The sequence below is a fragment of the Danio rerio genome, chromosome 1 (genome assembly GCF_052040795.2).
Source record: "Danio rerio strain M-AB ecotype USA chromosome 1, GRCz13ab, whole genome shotgun sequence".
Lineage (NCBI taxonomy): Eukaryota > Metazoa > Chordata > Actinopteri > Cypriniformes > Danionidae > Danio > Danio rerio.
This window is the reverse complement of record NC_141021.1, coordinates 402,435-417,500: the sequence shown is the minus strand read 5'-3', so window position 1 is coordinate 417,500 and position 15,066 is coordinate 402,435. Positions and strand designations below refer to the sequence as shown.

Here is a 15,066-nt window from a genome sequence, read left to right as displayed (position 1 = left end):
TGGAGAAAAACTCACAGCGGCCCTCCATCAGCGGCCGCTTGTCCTAAACACACACACACACACACACACACACACACACACACACACACACACACACACACACACACACACACACACACACACACACACACACACACACACACACACACACACACACACACACACACAGAGAATGAGTGAGAGAGACACACACAATACACGCATGTAGGCACGCACAAACAGTAAGACAGGCAAACAACACACACACACACTCACACACACACACTCACACACACACACACACACAGACTCACAATGAATTCAGCAGCGATGATGCCGTCAATGATGGAGCAGAGAAAACACGACACCACCCCGAGACTGATGAAGATGATGGAGGCCACCAGCTGAAACACACACACACACACACACACACACACACACACACACACATTTACAAGACATCTGAGATCAGCTGATTCAGCATCAGAGCTCACGATCACACGATCAGGAAAAACATGAAGCAGAATTCCCATGAAGACGTCCCCATCACACACATTTACACACTACAGCAATGCTGGACTCTGATTGGCTGATGAGCACTCTAGTGTGTGTTGTTACTGTCAAACACACAACATAATCACTTACACACACATACACACACACACACACTCGTCAGGCCCACACATACTCAACAATCACTCTCTCACACACAAATATACACACACATACACAGACACACACATACACACACACACACACACAAACACACACACACACACACACACACACACACACACACACACACATCCCACAATCACCCACTTTCTCTCACAAAAATAAACACACACCCACACGCACACACACTCACAGTTCCCACACACACTCATCCCACACTCTCGTATACACAAACAGACAGACACACACACCACAGTCTTTCACACAAACGCCACAATCCCTTTCTCTCTCTCTCTCTCTCACACACACACACACACACACACACACACACACACACACACACACACACACACACACACCTCAGGCCCACACATACTCCACAATTACTCTCTTACACACAAATATACACACACATACGCATACACACATACGCGCGCACACACACACACACACACACACACACACACACACACACACACACACACACACACACACACACACACACACACACACACACACACACACACATCCCACAATCACCCACTTTCTCTCACAAAAATAAACACACACACACACCCAAAAACATTTACACACACTCCACAATCACACAAACACACACACACTCCACATTCACACACACCTACCCCACAATCACTCCTGCACACACCTCATAGTCACACACCTCATAGTCACACACTCACACACACACACACACACACACACACACACACACACACACACACTTGTCCTCCTCCTGATCTCCATCTGAGCCCGTGACTCCGCCGTCTGCAGTAATAAAGTTAATGTAGAGCCGTGTTGCTCTGCTGGCACAGTGCATTATGGGAGATTTACGGCATCAGAACACACAGGAAAGGTCAGACCAACAGCGCTCGCATATCCAGACACACTCAGAGGAGACGAACAAACACTGATCAGCACTGATCAGACACAGCGTTACCTCAACATACAACACTGAGCTCAACCAACACATCACAGCCGGAGTACAGCCAGAGCACACAGCAGACTGACAACCATGACAACAGGAGAATACATGATGTCATGGAGGCGGAGTGGGGCACCATCACCTCACAGCAAGAAGGTCGCTGGTTTGAGTCTCGGCTGGGTCAGTTGGTGTTTCTGTGTGGAGTTTGCATGTTCTCCCCGTGTTGGTGTGGGTTTCCTCCGGGTGCTCCGGTTTCCCCCACAGTCCAAACACATGCGCTATAGGGGAACTGATCAACTACACTGGCCGTAGTGTATGAGTGTGTGTGTATGGGTGTTTCCCAGTACTGGGTTGCAGTTGGAAGGGCATTCACTGTGTAAACCATATGCTGGATAAGTAGACGGTTTATTCCACTGTGGCGACCCCTGATTAATAAAGAGACTAAGCTGAAGGAAAAGGAAAGAGGTTTTGAGCTGTTTTACAGTTGAGCAGTTTTGATTAATATTACAACATTATTTTCCTTTTTATTCATGTTTTTAATTAATTATGCTTCATTTAAGTGTGAATTAACAAAGTAATTAATGCATTTTATTAATGTGGATTATTAGTGGTTTAACTGTACCTAAAATCATATTAAATATAAATATTCAAAATTAATCATTTAAATATAAAAAAAACTGAAGATATCACCTTTATTAAAATGAATGCACTTTATAAAAAACAATAAAATAATTATAAACAATTATATATATATATAAACAATCAGTGTTGTATGAAGTCCAAGAGGCATAAAGAGATATTTTAAGATATTTTTTATTGTTTATTTAAAAAAAATTTTTTAAAGAAAATGAAATAAGGAAATCAATAAAATCAGATCATAAATGAACATTTGACTGATGTAGATTCCTCCATGTCATGCTGACAGATACACATCTGATATAAAAGTCATGTTACACAATATTAAGGCATAAACACAACCCCATTCTCCTATTAAAAGGCAAGTCTCTGTCCATCTATGGATTGAGGGATCTTCTTAGGAGCATAATGTTGATGTGACATTATTGATGAGCCAATGAGCTGATATTCTGATGACTAACACACATGTACAATAACACTAATGACACAGGTAAACTGAAGTAATTGAAGAGCGCTGGAGTAAACTATGCAGAGCGGCAGATGACAGATGGAGCTTCATCACACTCACACACTCTTCAACACTCCTCACACACCAACAGCTTTACCATCCTGTCATTGTCCTGCTTAATTGAGCTAACTACATCAACAGCTCATTTACTGCTGATAAAAGACCCGGCCAAACATCACATGACCTCTAGAGCAAACCAATAAAACCAGTCCCTGCACTCATTAATGCTCGAATATGCAAATCACCACTAAATCACACTCAGTCAGTCAGTCAGTCAGTCAGTCAGTCAGTCAGTCAGTCTCTTTTCGGCTTGGTCCCTTTATTAATCTGGGGTCACCACAGTGGAATGAACCTCCATCCAGCATATGTTTTTATGCAGCGGATGCCATTCCAGCTGCAACCCATCACTGGGAAACATCCACACACACCCATTCACACACATGCACTATGGACAATTTTCCCAATTTATTTAATTCCCCTATAGTGCATGTGTTTGGACTGTCGGGGAAACCGGAGCACCCCGAGGAAACCCACAGCAACACAGGGAGAACATGCAAACTCCACACAGAAACACCAACTGACCCAGCTGAGAACTAGCAACCTTCTTGCTGTGAGTTGAACATTCACTGCACCACCGCTCAGCCCACATTGAGTCATTGAGTACTGAAATGCTTAACAACCAGTGAACTAGTAGCTGCATAGCAACACCCTAACAACCATCCAGAATACCAATACTGTTGAAAGCATCCAGAGTAATCTAGCAGCTACACAGCAACACACAAGGGTCCACCAGCAGAACAACACCATAGCAACTGTGCAGAACATCCTAACAACTGCATAGCAACACCCTTGAATCCATCCAAAGTACTCGAGCAGCTACATAGCAACACACTAGAAACCATGTGCATAGCAACACCATAGCAACCATCAAAACACTAACAACTGAATAGCAACACCCTTGAAACCATCCAGAGTAGTCTAGCAGCTGCATAGCAACACATTATAAAACGCCAGCATAGCAACACACTGGAAAACATCTGCATAGCAACACATCAGCAATCATCAAGAACGCTGTAAAAACTGCATAGCAAAAAGGTTGGTGGGTTGGTAACAGCGTTGATCATCAGTATAAGAGTTTATAAATAACAATAGTTAATATATAATATATAGCAGAAATAATAAAGCATCGCCTGATTATGATTAATAAGAAGTAACAATCAAATTACAGTTGCTTAAAGTATAGCCCATTGAGTTACTATCAGCACCGTGTGTGTGCTTGAGTGTGTGTGCGTGTGAGTGTGTGTGAGTGTGTGTGAGTGTGTGTGTGTGTGTGTGTGAGAGTGTGTGTGAGTGTGTGCGTGTGAGTGTGTGTGAGTGTGTGTGAGTGTGTGTGTGTGTGTGTGTGTGTGTGTGCGTGTGCATGTGTGTGTGTGTGAGTGTGTGTGTGTGTGTGTGTGTGTGTTTCAGCAGCTGTTGTGTTTGATTTGTGTAGTGATGTTGTTCCTGAAGATGTTCTCTCCTACACACACTCTGAACACCGCCGCCGCCGCCGCTGCTGCTTTAAAGATGCATGTGAGCAGCTCAGTGTCAGTTCTGTTCAGAAACTCAACACCACGTCTCTGGTTACCGGCTGTCAGCCCGGTACTGACTCCAGCTCCGCTAACTCACTACAGCCATGAAGAAACAACTCAGTTAATTAACACTGCTTCCGGCTCCACCATGACGAGTCAGCACTTCTATAAAACTGTTATTTTGGAGCTTGATCTTGATTCTGATTGGCTGTTGTAAAAAACACTAAACCCTAGTGACTATAACAGATAGTTTGGTCCTTGATTCTGATTGGTTGAGCTGCATTCCAACCTGTTGTTCTGAAATTAAAAATACAGTAAAATACACTCCTCGCAAACACAAGTGACTATAACAGATATGTAGTTTGGTCCTTGATTCTGATTGGCTGTTGCAAAATACTATAAGAACAAACACCTATGAAGTGCAGCAAATAGTTTGGTCTTCGATTCTGATTGGTTGAGCCATGTTCCAAGCTGTTGTAAAATATAATACAAACAACCTCACCCTCAACACAGACAAGACTGAGGAGATGATAGTGGACATGAGGAAGGAGAGGGGAACTCATCAGCCACTGTTCATCCTTGAAGTGGAGAGAGTGAGCAGTTTTAAATACCTGGGGGTCCACATCAGTGAGGACCTCACCTGGACACTGAACACCACCCAGCTGGTCAAGAAAGCACAACAGCAGCTGTACTTCTTAAGAAAGCTGAGGAAACTTGGTCTGTCATCTAAAATCCTCAGCCACTTCTACAGCTGTGTGGTTGAGAGCATCCAGAGCAGCTGTAATACTGTGTGGTATGGCAACGCCACTGTAGAGGACCACAAACGTCTGCAGAGAGAGGTGAGGACTGCAGAGAAGATCATCAGCTCCCCACTGCCTTCCTCTCAGAGTCCACAAGAGAACTGCCTCCATCCTGGAAGACCCCACAACACAGAATATGCACACTCCTACCCTCAGGGTGGAGATACAGGAGTGTGAGATGCAGGAACCCATCAGCTATCAGACTCTTAAACGGATAACCAGTGGACAAATCTTGCTCAGTGGCACATTATACTCTTCGTCTTAGTTTGCACCATTAACGCATACAACTGCACTCAATCTGCTCCGGCCATCACACTGTTGTCTGCATATAAGCCAGTTGCAGTAGTCACTTTCTGCATGATAAACACAATTTTAAACAACTACTATACACTGTTTACATCTGTTTACATCACTCCACTATCAGTATTATATATGGTTTACATCCATAGATATCTATATATACACATTTGATAGTTAAACTTCAGTCACTTCTGTGTATATATGTGTATGATGTGTGCATGACTTCACTGTGGACGGCAAAGTAAGAGTCTCATTGTACAGGGAAACCTATTTCCTTACTGTGCACATGAACTGAAATCAAACAGCAGGGGACTGTAACAGGCATTTCGGTCTTTGACGTTGAGCTGCTGACAAGATTTTTGGAAGTTAAATAACCTGTGTTATACTCAGTGATGTTTTAGTGGATCATTTAGAAATGGGAATTTATTATTGAACAGAAAACACTGCAATTAAACTATGCATATGCTAATTCAGGCGCAGTGGGTTGCACAATCGCCTCACAGCAAGAAGCTCACTGGTTCGAGTCAGTTGGTGTTTCTGTTTGCATGTTCTCCCCGTGTTGGTGTGGGTTTCCTCCAGGTGCTCTGGTTTCCCCCACAGTCCAAACACATGCGCTATAGAGGAAGTGAAAAAGCTAACATTGATCATAGAGTGTGTGCAAGAGTGTGTGGCTGCTTCCCAGTACTGGGTTGCGGATGGAAGGGCATATGCTGCATAAAACATATGTTGAATAAGTTGGCGGTTCATTCCGCTGTGGCGGCCCCGGATATATTATTATTCTGATGCATGTAGGAAAGAAATCCGAGCTGTATTACGTGTGTGTTGTTCTGATGCTTTAATCCTCCAACATTATTGAGCTTAAATAACAGATTGAGTCCAATAATGAGACTGTGAAGGAGCAGAATCTTCCTGCATCCTAAAGATCCCTCAGAGCTGTACAGGAGAGGCTCCAGCAGTGTTTCTGAATGAGACCTGCTCTGGCCTCCACACAGCGCTGCATTATGGATGACGCTGGAGGATCTGCTCAGCGCTGAAGGTGAGGATGCAGTGTTATCACACCTGAATCATCTGCTTGACGGCTCTTTCTATTACAGTCATAATTCTGCAGCGTTTGACCTCCAGACTCTCCAGGAACAATGTTCTGGTCACTTCCTCTAGTCTGCGGGGGTCAGAGGTCACAGTACGCCCGGGAAACAGAAGCTGAAGCTGCAGAGATACGACCTGCGGCTCATTAATACAGTGTTCATCTGAGCGCTGGCTTCACTTTACTCTGTGTGTGTGTGTTCATGTATATAAGCACTGTCTTGTGTGATGGAGTGTGAGCATGTTGATTCTGTGAATGAGTGTGTGTGCTCATTAAATGTTAATGGCTGTACTGGGATCAGAGCTCAGGACACAACAGAAGCTTAAATCACACATGTTACCATGGTTACAGACAAACAACTTCCCTTTGCCAAGGTAAAGCAGGTGTCGGTCTGATGGAGTGTGTGTGTGTGTTGTCCAGTCACATGTTTGTTAACAGTGATCAAAATAAACACTGAGCAACAGCACACTAGACTTTATGAGCAACAGATGTGCAGTATTGAGCCGGTTGGCTGCTCACAGATTAATGATCCTATAATTAGAGTGATTCAATTATACATGAAAAATAAGCTGATTCAAGACCAGTCAAAGATTTCACTCTGCTGCAATAAACTGCTGTCACTACAGTTTGATGGAGGACAATGCTGTTCATTCCTTCCAATGTAGAGCTCCATAGCAACCACACAGAACAGCACAGTAACCTCAAGGAAAACATAATACAGTCACAAAGCAATACCCGGACAACTGCACCAAAGACATCAGTCACACTGTAACACCCGAACAACTGCACTCCCTAACAACTGCACTACACTGTAACAACTTAAAAGCTGCACTAAAGGTTAATGTTACACTGTAACAATCTAACAGCACTGAACCTCTTAGAGTAACCCTAACACCTACACAGAACACATCAGGAATTCTGCAACACCCTAACAACAGCATCAAATGCATTAGTTACACTGTAACACCCTAACAACAGCATCAAATGCATTAGTTACACTGTAACACCCTAACAACAGCACTGAACACATTAGTTACACTGTAACACCCTAACAACAGCACTGAATGCATTAGTTACACTGTAACACCCTAACAACAGCACTGAACACATTAGTTACACTGTAAAACCCTAACAACAGCACTGAATGTATTAGTTACACTGTAACACCCTAACAACAGCATTGAATGCATTAGTTACACTGTAAAACCCTAACAACAGCACTGAATGTATTAGTTACACTGTAACACCCTAACAACAGCATTGAATGTATTAGTTACACTGTAACACCCTAACAACAGCACTGAATGTATTAGTTACACTGTAACACCCTAACAACAGCACTGAATGTATTAGTTACACTGTAACACCCTAACAACAGCATTGAATGTATTAGTTACACTGTAACACCCTAACAACAGCATTGAATGTATTAGTTACACTGTAACACCCTAACAACAGCACTGAATGTATTAGTTACACTGTAACACCCTAACAACAGCATTGAATGTATTAGTTACACTGTAACACCCTAACAACAGCACTGAATGTATTAGTTACACTGTAACACCCTAACAACAGCACTGAATGCATTAGTTACACTGTAACACCCTAACAACAGCACTGAATGCATTAGTTACACTGTAACACCCTAACAACAGCACTGAATGTATTAGTTACACTGTAACACCCTAACAACAGCACTGAATGCATTAGTTACACTGTAACACCCTAACAACAGCACTGAATGTATTAGTTACACTGTAACACCCTAACAACAGCACTGAGTTACACTGTAACACCCTAACAACAGCACTGAATGTATTAGTTACACTGTAACACCCTAACAACAGCATTGAATGTATTAGTTACACTGTAACACCCTAACAACAGCACTGAATGTATTAGTTACACTGTAACACCCTAACAACAGCATTGAATGTATTAGTTACACTGTAACACCCTAACAACAGCATTGAATGTATTAGTTACACTGTAACACCCTAACAACAGCACTGAATGTATTAGTTACACTGTAACACCCTAACAACAGCATTGAATGTATTAGTTACACTGTAACACCCTAACAACAGCACTGAACACATCACCAGTCATGTTGTAACACCCTATGACACATTAAACATGGTTTAACATCTTAACAACAGCAATAAAGACAGTAGTCATGTTGTAACACCCTAAAAACCATGCCGAACCTATTAGTCACCCTAGAAGCAACACCAAACAGATTTGTCATGTTGTAACCCCCTATTGGTTACAGTAAGGGCCGGTATTCAGGGTCTGGAGACAGGATGCGGCTCCTCAAACCCAGCGATGTTCTTCTGGGACATCTGCTTCATCTAATCATCAATGCTAACCTAATTCATCTAAAGCATCAGCTGATCTGTCAGCCAATCCCGTTCAGCATTACTGAGCACATGTCCAATCACATCAATCGATCTGTCAGCACATGAGCCTCATGTTCACTGCTAAAAACACCACTTGATGGCCACTTCTCAGGCGAAATATCATCTGAAGTATGTTTCACAGGGACAGAAATAACCGGCGCTGGTTGTAATTGTATTGACAGGGCTTTATGTCAGTCAGAGAGTCGATATTCGGTTTATTTTTATCTAAAAGAGACACTTTACTCACCATCGGCCTGCGGTTCTCCACCAGATTCAGACCAACCACACCGAGGAACGATCCAAAACTCAGCTGCGTTCACAAGAGAACAGAACAGTATAACATGAAACAATAACTTTGATGCAGAAACACTGTGATTGACATTCTCCCTTTGTACGTGTCATCAGAGGGGGAAAGCCCCGCCCACTAGTGCCCATCTCTCTCTCATTAGCATGTCCAGCAGCCCTGAGTGAGAAGCAGCCGTCTGTCCATTCGCCATTAGAGTGTTTGGCTGCCAACATTTGACCTTTCACGATGATAATGCTAGTGCTGTTTTACATGTGTCGCTATGGCGATGCACAGGCATCTGTAGCTCCGCCCTCTTCTGAAAATCTCATTTGAATTTAAAGCTACACAATTAGAATCAAAGCCTGAAAGGGTCCGTTTCAGAGAGCTGGAGAACATTATCTGTGTGCTGTTCTCAGCTCAAACTCAAACACACACAGACTCAGGGCAGATTAGGTCAGCTTTAACACTGACAGCTCTACAGAGAGAGTTGATGAAGTGTTGAAGTGGAGTTTTCTGCTCACTCACTATAATGCCAGGATAATATCCAGAAACGGCCACATTATCGGTGTGTGTGGCCGACAGCAGCCCGATCACCAGAACCAGCACAGAAAGAGCAAACAGAGACACGGAGCACCAGAGGGCCGTCCGCCGACGCTTCATGAACACATCTGCACACACACACATTAATATACACACACAAATATTCACAAACACAAAACATACACAAACAACTAGTGTACTGTAGCTTATCAACTGTAGAATCACCACAACTGACTGCTTCCAGCTCTTTACCACAGTATGCTTTAAATATGTGGTATTTTTACATTGATTTCCCACATGCAGTTAAGAGTAGATAAGTGTATAAAGCAGAGCTCAGAATAAGGGTTGTTCAATGTTGAGAATTGACAGTTAAGCTGGATAATCAAAGTTTAACCAGCATATTTATATTTTATATTAACTGGAACTGGAGGAACACTGGTTGCGTTTCAGGTCTTTAATATGTCTAGTCACAACAGTTTGAGCTGTGTTGAGTTCTCTGAAGGAATTTTCAAACGTTTATTCCAGATCTACAGAGATATTGCACTTTAGGATGTTGTAAACGCTGTAAATATGACGTATGAATGTCTTAAAAGCAGAAGTGCTGTATATAAAATCTGTAAATGAGCAGTTTGTGATTATTTCTGCTTTTGACTCGCATTATAAGACTTTAATCTGTCCTCATCCTCTTTATTAACCTCGAAAAGTTTTTTAAAAGTGACTTTTATGAACATTATTAAACTGTAGAGTGGAGTTTTCAGCATCAGAAGTCAGTCAGAGCAGAGATCAACATCCCATAATGCAGTTCAAGATAAATAAACACAAACGCAAATATTAACCGATATTTTAGTGTAATATGAACACTTGACTCTAATAATGCTGAGCTAACATTATTAAAGAACAGATGACAGCGGTTATGGGTTGTTTGTTGTGTTTTAATCACGTGTATATTGCGATACATCAGTGACAGTTCGGTGTGTGTGTGTGTTTATGTATATATGATGATTAATAACTCACCGGCGGGGTCTGCGCTGGGCTGCTGCTGCTGCATCGCTTCTGCAGCTCCGTTTAATCCACAAATAAAGTTTATAAAGAGGATTTCTATATTCCCACAGTGATGATCATGAAGACCTGATGCGGAGAAACACTCACACACACACGCACACGCACGAGACTGACCTGATGCTGACGCACGAGAGCGCGCGCACACTCACGAAGAAAAAGACTAAGACACACACACACACACACACACACACATACACACACACACACACTAAACTGATGCTGGCGTACGAAAGAACGCGCACACACACACAGACTCAAAGGGAAAAAAGACGCGCGCGCGCACTCCACAACAGAGGTCTATTAGACTCGTAATCAACTCATTTAATTACAAAAATGTAAATGTTCCGTGAAGGGTGTTCCAGCTCTGACAGATCAGTCTGAGAAATCTTCCAGAAGTGTTGACACTGGTAATGTACTGAAGCAGAGGCAGGATACAGTCCACAGCATTACACTCGCATCTAAACTCTTACATCGCTGCACATTTCAATCTAATAACAAATATTTATGGACACAAATTAAACATAAAAAGCTGTTAAACATGAAAATAACTACATGCTTTTTTCATTTTCTCTGGTTTAGGAAACTTTAGAATGAAACATGAACGGTTGCTAAGGGGTTTTTGGGGTCTTCAGGCAAGTTTTAGTTGTTGCTAGGGGGTTATCATTGAGATGTGACCTGAACAAAACTGTCACATCACAATAAGATTTACTCATTTGATTATTTACCTTATTTAGATTTTTCAGAAATATCAAGGTGTGCAAAGTTTTCTTTCTCACACACACTACACTCTATATTAACGCCAGAGACCCTTCCACACAGGCTGATCTAAAGGGTTAATGCTGCACACTGATGATCCACAGTAAAACTGGCAGATTTTACCTCTCAATCCCAGCAGGGAGAACCAGCAGCGGTCAAGAATGCATGATGATATGCTGTCATGGCTTTGCACTCAATAAATGTGATTATAATGGAAGTCAATGGAGCAAAAACAGCAGCAACATCACCAAAGGGGAGTCAGCCTAAACAGAGTGTGTATTGTAGTGTTTATGTTCCCAAAACTATAGTCAAAATAAGATCAGTATGCAGTAATCATCACATCTGCTGCAACACAGAGAAAGCGGTGGACAAAATAAAACTCAAAATGAACCCAGCATGGATGAAAATGACCCAACAGCACACAATGTTGGTAGTGGAGGTCCCTTTATTACACTGTTAAGGACAGGGACTCAAGCATGGCTCACGTTTCTGACAAATGTTTGGATTACAACTGAATGCTTAATCTAACATCTCACTTCTGGCAGTAACAGACGGCAGTGTGTTGTTATTTTCAGAATAGTCCCAGCAAATCGTCATCAGGGCACTTCTGGAATTATTTTTATTTTATCGTTTTAATAAACAATTTTAAAACAGCAGATTTACATAAAAACACAAACTTTATTAACAATAAACAAGAAAAGCCAACATACAAACAATTAAAAAGACAGACAGACTGTAGTACTGACGCGCTGATCTGAGAACAGCCGTCCGCTCACTGTGTGGGACAAGCATTAGTGTCTGTCTTTGTGGGTGAAGCGTCAGGAATCTGCCACCAGTCGTCTTTGTGTGCACCGTTCGACATCACGGCGGCATTAGAGCTGCAGTCTGACAAACACAACATGAGCACAGCGTTACACAATACCAGCAATATACAACACTGCTACTTACATAGCTGTTAGGGCAAGAAGATTTGTCAATCTATTTCTCATATTGAGAGAAAAAACAGATAAATAATGATAATAAAAAAACAAAATATATCAACAATAATATAATAATAATAATAAATACATATAATAACAAATATAATAATAACAATAATAAATATAATAATAATAAATGTTTATAAATAAAATAAAATTACATAAATATTAAAATAATAATAATAAATGTATATATATATATATATATATATATATATATATATATATATATATATAAAAAATATTAACTATATTATAATAATAATAATAATAATAATATTGTATAATAATAATAATAATAATAATAATAATAATAAATATAAAAATCAATCAACACAATAATAATACATAATAATAAATAATAATGAACAAATATATAATTATAATTAAATGTAATATTATAAATAAATATAATAATAATAATATCATAAAAATACATGAATATTATATTCATAATATATACATTTATATAATAATAAATATATAATAATAATGATAAATAAGATACTACTACTAATAATAAATGTATATCAATAATAATAATAAATGTAATATTAATAATAAATATAACTATAATAATAAATAAATAATAGTAATTAACTAATAATAATATTGTAAAATAATAATAAATATAATAATGAAAAAATATATAATATATTTATAATAATAATAAATAATAATAATACAAAATAATAAATAACAAAAACATAATAATAATTAAATGAAATATTATGTAATATAATAATGCATTTATAATAAATATAATAACAATTAATAAATATAATAACTATATAATAATAATAATAATATCATAAAAATACATGTCATCTGAAACAAAATATATTTTGTCCTACTATGGAAGTAAATGGTTACTCGTTTTCAGCATTCTGTGAAATATCTTCGTGTTAAAAAAACAAAACAAAAATTTTTACTTTCTTCTGAAAGCATTACTAGAGCTTTACTAGAACCAGCTTTACTGACAAAACATGCATGAACATCCCCTTCCACTAGTGGTGCAGGACTAGTTTAATTCACACTAAGATTATATTACATGTGTGCGCTTATTAAACCAGATCAGTGCAGTCAAACTGATAATACCTGATCAACATAGTCTTTAAAACACCCTCACACCAATGATACACATCAGTGAATGAACCAGACTGACTCCATTAAACAGTGTGAGTGAACCGCACTCCAGTGATGAAGGTGAGGGTTAATCATTGATTTGTGTGTTAGTGACACACAGCAGCAGTATTAGATCACCCAGAGGTGTGTTTACCCTCATCATCACTGTCTGAAGAGTCTGCAGCGGTGGCGGCGGGTTCAGCTGGTGTACAGGAGACCTCTGACATCAAAACAGCAGCATTCACTGTGTGCAGCTCTCTCTCTCTCTCTCTCTCTGTGTGTGCGCGTGCGTATACATGTATGTTCGTATATGGTGTGTGTGTGTGTGTGTGTGTGTGTACCTGGAACAGTGCCGAGGCTGGAGTTGTCGAAGAACTGTGTGTGATGGCTGAGGGACAGAGGAACGCTGGAGCGCAGGTCAAAGAAGCGGCTCTTGGGTGAGTCCAGAACGCTCCTCTTGGGTGAGTTGACTTCGGTCTCGGCCAGCGCAGGGTGGCGTTTGGTGGGTGTGCGGGGAGCGTCTCGTTTGGTGGGTGTGCGGGGAGCGTCACGTTTGCTCTCCTTCATCTTGTACGCTCTCCTCTTCCACTTGCTGATCTCCTCCTGCTGTTTGCTCACCAGACTACAGGAACAAGAGGGAAAACGGATTACTTTGATCATGTAGAGCTGACCGCTGCACTACAGACTGCTAATCAGACTGCTAATCTTAAATTAACCCTTGAAATGGCACTCATTGGGAAAACCCTGGAGTGTTACTGGGGTCAATAGAAGACTTTTGAACTTATGACAAACAATATTTTATAATCAATGTCAATGAAGTGACCAAATAGAGTTCTTCACATCATAAAGAGTTAATAAACACAAGACTCCTCTATGCTGCGGAGCTGAACACTCATTTAGCAGATCGTCATTCACCTTTGAACAGTGTGTGTGTGTGTGTGTGTGTGTGTGTGTGTGCTGACCTCTCAAACTGAGCGTTCTTCTTCTGCAGATCCTCCATCTTCTTCTCCTTCAGTGTTGTGGTGGCTCTACTGGTGGTCTTCAGCTCAAACTCATCTCCGTCTGTGACTGAGGAGACATTCACACCACATCAACACTGGCGAATCAAGATACAGCACCACACACTCTTCATAAACACCTCACTGAAATTAGCTGCTGATCTCAAGCTTGAAAGAGTTACCTTTTCTAGGACTGGCACTTCTAAAAACAAATGTGAAAAATCTGGTGCCGCTTTACGTACCTTTATTTTTAAGAGTTGAAAGTAGGGCATTTCCCACACTCCACTGTTAATGTTTTCAGTTTAACCAAGTAGAACTGTGATGTATATTTTTATTCTATCTGGGGCATGTTTGGGTGGACTGTTTTATATCATTAATATAAATTATTAATTTAATTATTAAAAAATATTTTTTCCGTTGT

General features: G+C 40.5%; 2 protein-coding genes across 11 annotated transcripts in view; both read right to left on the bottom strand.

The window, feature by feature from the left end:
- tmem255b (transmembrane protein 255B) overlaps positions 1 to 15,066 on the bottom strand; it is a 131,719-nt gene that overhangs the window by 5,860 nt on the left and 110,793 nt on the right. Inside the window, exons 1-5 of one of the 7 annotated variants that reach the window (XR_015476036.1) lie at positions 10,739 to 11,183; positions 9,710 to 9,852; positions 9,146 to 9,208; positions 294 to 383; positions 1 to 43 (exon numbers count right to left, since the gene is read on the bottom strand). The exon at positions 1 to 43 is cut by the window's left edge and continues 38 nt beyond it. The exons of 1 other annotated variant lie outside the window; for it this stretch is intronic. Coding sequence is in view for 3 of the 6 variants with exons in the window: in XM_087236588.1 (XP_087092714.1) it covers positions 1 to 43; positions 294 to 383; positions 9,146 to 9,208; positions 9,710 to 9,852; positions 10,739 to 10,772 (373 nt within the window). In the remaining 3 variants the exon portion in view is untranslated. Of the gene's footprint in view, positions 44 to 293; positions 384 to 9,145; positions 9,547 to 9,591; positions 9,853 to 10,738; positions 11,265 to 15,066 lie in introns of those variants that run through there. 5 more of the 7 variants (XR_015476037.1, XM_087236588.1, XM_087236589.1 and 2 more) reach the window with 5 other exon arrangements.
- Positions 11,970 to 15,066, bottom strand: part of cenpe (centromere protein E) — a 36,196-nt gene continuing 33,099 nt past the window's right edge. For 2 of the 4 annotated variants that reach the window (NM_001327759.1, XM_087236352.1), the window contains 4 exon segments: positions 11,970 to 12,427; positions 13,802 to 13,867; positions 13,989 to 14,269; positions 14,610 to 14,715. In NM_001327759.1, the coding sequence (NP_001314688.1) occupies positions 12,315 to 12,427; positions 13,802 to 13,867; positions 13,989 to 14,269; positions 14,610 to 14,715 (566 nt within the window). In that variant the 3' untranslated portion in view covers positions 11,970 to 12,314. 4 annotated transcript variants of the gene reach the window in all.